The sequence below is a fragment of the Pteropus vampyrus genome, unplaced genomic scaffold (genome assembly GCF_000151845.1).
Source record: "Pteropus vampyrus isolate Shadow unplaced genomic scaffold, Pvam_2.0 Scaffold7, whole genome shotgun sequence".
In the NCBI taxonomy this organism is placed as follows: domain Eukaryota; kingdom Metazoa; phylum Chordata; class Mammalia; order Chiroptera; family Pteropodidae; genus Pteropus; species Pteropus vampyrus.
In genome coordinates, this window is record NW_011888788.1 from 15,500,340 (window position 1) to 15,509,489 (window position 9,150).

Consider the following 9,150-nt stretch of genomic DNA (forward strand, 5'->3'; position numbering starts at 1 on the left):
ATGGATCTTAGGAGCATTATTCAAAGTGAAATAGTTCACACAGAGAAAGATAAACACAGTATGATCTCTCTTATATGTGACATCTTGAGAAAGGTAAAACAAGCTCATAGCTACAGAGAACAGACTGATGGTTGCAAGAGATGGAGAATGGGGGTGGGAGAAAGGAGTGAACTGTTTGTGTTTTTAGTTTAAATAAGCTGAATAAAAAAAGTTTTAAAAAGTATTTGTCAGAATGCATGATGAATAAAGTTTATCAGATCATTGACTCTCGATCTACTAACCAGGGAATTTTGCTCTCCCTAATCAGAATTATAAATACAAGTAGTCTTAAATATTTATTCAGAACATCAGAGTGGCCAGACGTTTCTACTTCATATGTTATCCAGTAATATTTGGTTGGCATTACAGGAGCACATGAATTATATTTGAGAGGTCTGTAACTTAGAAGGCATGAACAGTGTTACATTTGCTTTTCCATCTAGTCCACAAACTCCTAAGAAACCCCAAATGTAGCCAAATTGTGAATGCCTATACTATTGCAATAGTAGTAATCTTTAAAACCCAGGAAGACAAGAACTAATAGATTTAATGTGCTACTAACAAAAAGTAGGTTTAATTAGGAAAAATCTGGGTAGGGAGAGGAACTTTTGTGAAGATGATGAAGGGAACTTTGAGCATTTTCAGTGGCTCAAGAGGTTAATGGTACTGTTTTTTATGAATAATTTTAATTCAAATCATGGCTTTCCATATTTTTATGAGTGGGAAATCTACTTTTATACAGGTGGAAAAGGAGTGTAGGAGAAGAAAAGGAATAGGGGGTCAGAAAGATTCAGAGTCAGAGAGAGACTCAAAGAAATATATTTTTCTTTGGTCACTGAGAAAGAGTTACAAAACAGAAAGAATTTAAAGGAGATTCAAAAGAAACTGCCTGGGATGGGGCTACATAGCTGAGTGAACAGAGACAAAGAGAAAAATCCTGTTGGCTCCCTGAGGGAGAATAAAGGACATCACAGAGCTGATGAATCTGAATCCAGTGCTGTCCAATAAAACTTTCTGTGATGATGGAAATAGTCCATACCGGCACTGTTCAATATGGCAGCAACTAACAACCTGTAGCTTTTGAGCATTTGAAATAGGCTACTACAACTGAGGATCATGGATTTTAAATTTTGTTTAACTTTATTTAATTTAGATTTAAATTTATAAAGCTATGCATGACTTGTCACTACCATGGGATCATTCATCATTCATGCACTATTCTTGGGTGTGGGGAAGGGATTTAGAAGGGGTTAGTTTTGGCCCAGAACAGCTGATTTTTGTACAGAGTGGAGCAAGTAAGGTGGGTAATGCAGGCATATAAAGGAAGCAGGAATGTGGCCATGATGAGGATCCATATCATATGTTTATTTTTTAGCATACTTTTAATAAGGTGGCAAACTACATTAGGTAAAAATGAAAATGATTGAACTTAACTACTTCAACAACAAATGAAGACTTAAAAACAACTAACTTGGATTGCTTCAATGACTTTCAACATCAACATAGAAAAAAATGTTCAGATGAGCATGAGAAAGCATTGAAATTTGGGCAAAGAACGGAAGGGGCTTACAGATCACTTCTAAGGAGCATGTAGAGGGGTTTGTGGCCCTTCTATAGCACAATGCCTAACATATGCTATGTACCCTGTAAAATACTTACTGAATGACTGTGTTTGGTACCAGGGTAGGAAGCAGCAAGGGAGGAGACCAGACTTGGTAGATGCTGAGGCTGATAGGGCATATTGCAGGGACAAGCTCTTTGGATCTCAAAGTCTAGTTTTAGGGCAATCTGAAGACTCAAGATTGGATGAGATGACCCCAAAAGGAGCCTAGAGAGACCTAAGTGTCAGACACAGGAAGAGGAAGGTAGAAGGCGGCTGACATAGAGCTATTCAAAATGTAGGAGAATGGGAGGAAAGTGGTGTCTCTGTGAATGTAAACACCCTTGTGGAGGAAAAAATAAATTATGGTCGATGTTTTATCATTTGGCATTCTTCTCTTTACTGGATATCTAGATTAAGTGATAAAAAGAGAATGACATTGGGTGATCTTAATTTGTTCTTCATACCAAAAAGGAGTGTCTCTCTCCCTTTCTCTCCCTCTCTTCTCTCTCTCTCTCCCTCTCCTCCCCCTCCTCTCTCTCTCTCTCTCTCTCTCACACACACACACACACACACACACACACACACACACACACACTACTTTAGTAGATTTATATTTTTTTGTGTTTGTCCCAAACAATAAAATACCCTGGAGACTGTTCACACTCTTGGGAGGGTAAAAAGTGATATCTGAGTAATAATGTGATTGTTCACTTTGTAGGCATTCTTTAGCTTCAGTGAGAAGAACGTAGATTATGAAACATTTAAAGCAATCAATGATGCATGTCTTGTCTATGATGGTCGACTTGTGATTGATACAAACTTCCACACCAATGACATAGCCATCAGAGCTGCCGGTTCCCTCACCAAATTCTCCAATAGATATTACTCAAATGAGTGGACTCACAGCAATTTCAATTCCAAAGAAATTGGCTTCCAGTTGGCAGCAGCTATGCTCAGTCTCTTTGATCCAACCCTCGAGCCTGTGACTGAGCCTCCAGCTGATCTCGACCGACTCATTCCCATGTACAAGGGAGCCAAGATTAAAGGTGTGTAATAGGCACCAGTGTATTCTTCTTCCCCCTGATGAAGCCACCAGTTGGTTCTGGGTCAGTGCTCAGGATGGCCCTCCATGTTTCTCTTAGGCTTGGTGAGGAGACTGCTCTGCCCCTCAGTGGGTTTGCACAGAAACAGAGGATGGCTCTCTCTCATTTTTTAATCATTTATTATGGACCTGGCATTATTATTATTATGGTCCTTTGCATTTTTAGCATTTATTATGAGCTACATAATAACTGTGGTACTATTTTACATATAAACAGACCGGAGTATGATCATAACTTGCCCAGAGGTTACTCACAATGGTGCGATACCCTGATCTCTTACTAAACTTTCATTATCGCTGTATAAGTTCAGAGATAAAGAGACCCTTGCAAGTATCCCAGGCCTTAGCCTGCTATCTGGATGGATAAGGCAAACCATTTGCAGCTGTAAAACAGTCCACGTTCATCCACTAAGTCTTATTGATCCCTAAGGAGATCATCGTATGAGTAATACAGGATTTCTTTATGTTTGGGAGGTGAGAGATACCTTTGAAAATAGTGTCTTTGTGTGTTGTAGACCTTCTACCAGAAAAAATGTGTGTATTTACAAAGTTGTTTATTCACTTCCAGGAGGTTGAAGGACTGACCCCAAAGCCATCCATAGATCCCTAGTGTGTCCATTGGCCCTAAGCCAGTAAATAGAACATCAGCCTAAAGAGACAAAAGCCCTATATCCCAGTCCTTGTCTTTTTCCACCTACCTAAGTGGCCTCAGAGAAGTCCTCCTCGGCTTCTCATTCTGGATGAGACCTTAAGAAAGGTGATGGCCATGGGAAAGGAAGAGAAAAGATGGGTGTTAGAAATCAAAGCAAGTTCAGGCTTATACTTCTGTAACTATAGTTTTCTAAAGCATTGAACAAGAAATTTGTTAATTTTCTTTATAATATTCACTTGTTAAATTTTTGGTTGCATATTGGAAGAGGGATGGGGAATGAGAAAAACATTGCAATATATAAAGCCTCTAAAGGTCTTGGTCTAGCTTTGGCAGGTATAGGGTAGAGTGACAGGAGTTATGAGAAATTACAGAATACACAGAATCAGCTTGGCACATTTTCTTGGAGCATCGTTGTCTATATTATGGGGTATAATGGCACATTCACATTGATTTTATTAAGTAAAGCCTAACCATCCCAGTGAGTTCCTTGCTAATAGCAGTACTTTAGTGTGAAAGTTTGAGTAGCATACACCACTGTAGGCATCTCCAGTTGTTCTGTCATACAGATGTAAGCTCTGTTACCTATTTCATTAACAACTAAATTAAAATGTGGTAAACTTGCCATTTCCTCTAGGGGGCATTCTTCCTGGATCTTACCATTACCTGCATATTGCCAAGCCTGCCATTCCAACTCCCTTGGAGGTACAAATGGCCCAGCCTGATTTTGTAAGTATTATGCCTGAATTTCATTTTACTTTCAAGTATAACACTTTGTTTACAGGGGGCGAAACTCTCTTCAGAGTCTTCGGTGTATCAGAAAGCCCGTGGTAGCTTGCCCCCGAGATGGCTCTCAATGACTCCTGCCACTGGTAGTCACACCTTTGTGTGGTCCCTGCCCACACTGAATAGAGGGGACCTGTTTAGCCAAAGATATTGTGGAAACAACAGTATGTGACTTACGAGGCTAGGTCACGAAAGACATTACAGCTTCCAACCTGCATCCTCCCAGATCACTTGCTGCCATGATGTAAGGTCTCCCAGGCAACCCTCTGGAGGGTTCCATATGGTAGGGATTGAGGATTCCTGCACCAGTTATTAGCAGTCTGTTAGTCATGTCAGGGAGCTGCTTTGGAAGTAGATCCTTCAGCCCCAGTCAAGCTTTCAGATGATGTAGCCCCCACCAACATCTTGACTACAAATTTATGAGACACCTTGAGTCAGAACCTCCCAGCTAAGCTACTCCCAATTCCTGACTCTCAGAGACCAAGATAATAATATTTTATGGTGGTTTTGAGCCACTATTTTTTAAAAGATCTTTTAGAGCAGTTTTAGGTTCACAGCAAAGTTGAGAAAAAAGTACAGAGGTTTCCCATACACTTTTGCCCTCATTTATGCATTGTCTCCCCATCATTAACATCCCAACCAGAGTGGTACATTTGTTACAATTGATAAACCTTCATTGACACATCGATATCATCCAAAGTCTGCAATTTGCCCTAGGGATCACTCTTGATATACATTCTATGAGTTCAGACAAATGTATAATGACATATATCTGCCATTACATTATATTACAGAGTAGTTTCACTGCCCTAAGAATCCTCTGTGCTCTGCCTATTTATCCCTCCCTCCCTCCCTCTTGACCCCTGGGAACCACTCATCTTTTTACTGTCTCCATAGTTTTGCCTTGTCCAGAATGTCATATAATTGGAATCATACAGTATGTAGCTTTTCCAAATTGGTTTCTTTCATTTAGTAATATGCATTTGTTACCTCCATGTCTTTTCATGCTTGATAGCTCATTTCTTTTTAGTGCTGAATAGTGTTCCACTATCTGAATGTACCAGTTTATTTTTCCATTCACCTACTGAAGGACATTAAGCCACTAAGTTTTAAAGTAACCTATGATTTATCAATAGGTAACTAAAATAACCACCTTCATGGCAACATAGCAAGTAAATGGTGTAGGGTCTGGAAAGTCCATGCAGACTCTATTGTTCTCCTGCCCTCCCTGAATTACACCAGGAGGATCATCCAGGAGAAGCAAAAGTGTGATAGCGGGGATTCCCCTGGGTTCAAAGTAATCAGAAAGGACACATGTGGTTGGTCAGTTGGCAAGCTTCTCAAATAAGATTCTTTGACAGATGGACCCAAACTGGTGTTTGTTGTCAATTTGGGGTTTCCTTTTTGATATGTCATGTCTGCTTTTTGTCAATGAGGCAAACACTGGAAGTTGCCAACTTAACTTCTGTTCCCATTTTCTTCTCCTGAATATTTTTGGTATCAATGATATGATCACCTTGAACACATTTCTCAGATTTCCTTGTGAATAGGGTCAGCCGTGCAGCAGGTTCTGGTCAATGAGATGTAAGTGGAAGCTGTTGGAAAATTCCTCAAAAGTGGGCAGACTCAAATTGTACAGATTACTGGCCCTTCACCCTTCACCCTTCTCCCTTTAGGAGATTGGACTCCCAGATCTTCCCTTTACTTCCCATGGACTTTGAACAAGTTATTCAACTTCTATGTATTTCTGGGATTATTAAGGATCATACATAAAGTAACACCACCTTTTAGGAAAAAAAAAACAGGTGACCAATCAGTGGTATATATTGTTAATCATAGTTCCATATAAATAATGAAATTTAATTCTTCCAAGGAAAGGGGAAATGCTCTGTGTTCAAAACTTATTCCCCTTGGGCCTCTCCCAGATTCTTTTAGGTGTGTCTTGTATAAGTGGTCTGATGCAAAAATTTCTTACAAATAGAAGATTGTAGCAAATGAGGTTCCAGTTTCTGTTGCTACATAAAAAACACAGCAGCATGAAGCAACCTATTGATTACGCTCAGATTCTGTGGGTTAGGAATTCAGACAGGCCCCAGTGGGAAGGGCTTGTCACTACTCCACAATATCTGGAGCTTTCACTCAGAAGACTAGAAGGTCAGGGGTGATGCAATGGTTAGATCTTCCGAAGGCTTGTTGCTCACCTAGGCTGGAATAACTCAAACACAGGGAGGGCTGACCAGAACATTACACCTGGGCCGTCTGTGTGTCCTGGGCTTTCTCAGAGCATGGCATCTTCAGAGCAGTCAGATTTCTTATGTGACAGCTCAGGGCTCTGAGTATAAGTGTCTTCACTAGCAAATCGGAAGCTGTATTGCATTTCATGACCCGGCCTCAAAAGTTGCGCAGCATTTACTTCCCTCACACTCTCAGCTGGGACAGTCACCATCCACCAGGATTCAAGGAGAGGGGACATAGAGTTCATCTCTCAATGGGAAGAGTGTCAAGGTCAATCTGTAGAAGAGTATACAGGATGGGGGATATTATTGTGGCCATCTTTGAAGAATACAATCTGCCACTGAAGCCCAGATGACATGTTCAAAGGCTGAGTATTTGGTCATCATAGATAAATAACTAGAGCTAAATTTGTTCAAGAGCTAGAAAACATTGGACTTGGTTTCACACAGAATCAGATTCTTTAAGGACACTGTGTGATTTCTTGCATGCAGCATCATTTATTTATGAACCATTGGCTAAAGTTAGAGGAGGATCCAAAAGAGGTTTTTAGATAATGAGAGTTTTAATAAGAATGCAACTTTAATAGATTCTTTGGCTGGTACCATGACAGTCTTTGAACAGGACCCCTGACTTTAATTAACTATTTTGCCAGGTAGGCCTCCTTTTTAATTAGGATAGAAGATCTAAACAGATTTTTCTTCTATTTTATTCTCCAAGAAAAAAATAATGTAGCATGGTTCCATGGCAGTCTTTTGAGGTTGGAATTAATTTGATTAAGTAAAATTGCTGCCAAAATGGTCAGGCAGTTACCTAAATATAGCCAGATGATCGAGGATGAAGCCCATGGAACAATATTTCACTGCAGAAACTAAATTACTATTTGTATAGTATATGTTGTACAGATGAATCTTATCAGACTTTTATAGCACTCATGAATTGGAATATTTAAGTAAGAAGTTACTTTAGTAATTCATGAGCTCTCTGAGAGGTAACCTGGCAAAAGGAAGAAAAAGGGACCCCAAGTCATCTACATAATAAACTGATTTACAGATTCTAGTCCACATGCTTTGTTGGCTTATACACCACAGAGTAAAGAAATTTGTCACAACAAATTCTGCTTTGGATACCATTAAATTTAAAATTGTGTGTTCATCACAAGAGCTGGGAACTTGGTTTCTTGCACACCAAGTCTGATTAATACTGTGTCTTTCATTTGGCATGAATTCCAGAGCCATTTTCCAACCTTTGTCAAAATCATAAAAGAACTTGAAAGGATAATTGTATTCAGGAAAAAGGGAATGAAAAAGAAACACACCAGAACTAATTACGCCATTACAAGCTTAAATTTAAGATCTAAATTTTCTAACAATTTACTTATATGTTTAGAGTAAAAACTAGACACATCCCACAGAATTGGAAAGTGTATGATATCATCATCTATACCCCAGAATCTCTCTTGTTGGGTAGCCGGGACGGAAGCTGCCTTAAGTCTTTAGTGGAGCGATTTTCTTCGAAGAGAAGCAGAAAGCATTCTGGACTTCGCCGGATTTTCCTGATCTGTCAGCAATTGTATAGGAATGACCTAAGAAATTTAGATAGGTCTGCCCACCCTACAAGGGTAATCTATGTCTGAGAATCCTGTCTGTAGGTGAATTGTCTTTAATGTCAATACAAAATATTTTGACGCATTCCAAATTCCCAGAATGCCCTCAACCCCCACCAGTCATGTTAACACACTACCAGATCTCATTAAATGGACACAATTACTTCAATAGTTAAGATTAGCTATGATAACCCATGTCGTTTCTTTCTCTACAGCGTGGCTGCTTTCTGCATTCTTTAAGCCCTCATGGCTATAATATGCTAAAACATACAGAGGCAACCCAAAGATTATAATTCAATTTGTAAATTAAAAAATAAGACCTCTGCCTCCATACCCCAAACAAACAGATTTATGACAAGAAGTCATTGAAAACAGTGCTCACAACACCACCTCTTTGGAGCAGGCTGACATCAGAAGGCAAATGTGCTCAGGCTCCCTGTTCTCAGCCAGCAAACTCTCAGGGCTCCACATCACAGTAGCGTGAGTCTTGAGGTGCTCAGCATTAGCCAAATCATCCCCCCTAAACATAGGGTCCTTGTGAGCAGAAAGTGGATTATTTAGTGAAACTCTGCGAAATCAGAATTTCAGCCACATGGGTGGATCTCAAGGTATGCCCCTTTGGTGCCTGGGTTCCCTTCTTAGTTACTCAGCATAAAGAAATCTTATAGAGGAGAAGGAGGATGCCAAGATGTTGTGGGATGGCTGACTCTGCTCTCCAGTGAGGCCTGGAAAAACTTGGTGCTAAAACTGTACTAGAGCTGTTGACCGTGCCCCTTCTTCTGGACCTCCAGCCACCCTACCACCAACACTCACTCAATTTTTCCACCAAGGCATCCCAACTTTGAGGGGGCCTCCCACATCTAGGATCTGAGACTAAGCCTAAAGCTGCTGGCGACAAAAACAAATAGTCTCTAAATCTTGTATTTAATCTTAGAAATGCATGTGAAGAGCACATTCTTCACTCTCATAGGTCTATGTGTATTTAATTCAGAAATAGTGTTTGCTATGATGGGCTACCAAGTGAAGCTGATGCCAGGGATTATTCCATGATGTCAAGTGCCCCAGCCCAGCTGTGTTTATTCCTCTGTCTGTGAAGTCAAATTTAAGAAAATAGACCTGAAGGAAAAAAATCC

The 9,150-nt window shown here is 40.0% G+C and overlaps 1 protein-coding gene across 9 annotated transcripts in view; it reads left to right on the forward strand.

Annotated features, from left to right (window-relative positions):
- The window catches only part of CFAP61 (cilia and flagella associated protein 61), a 296,212-nt gene that overhangs the window by 232,381 nt on the left and 54,681 nt on the right, over nt 1–9,150 (forward strand). For all 9 annotated transcript variants that reach the window (XM_023537747.1, XM_023537742.1, XM_023537746.1 and 6 more), the window contains 2 exons: nt 2,361–2,688; nt 4,031–4,122. In XM_023537747.1, coding sequence (XP_023393515.1) covers nt 2,361–2,688; nt 4,031–4,122 — 420 coding nt within the window. The remainder of the gene's footprint in view (nt 1–2,360; nt 2,689–4,030; nt 4,123–9,150) is intronic.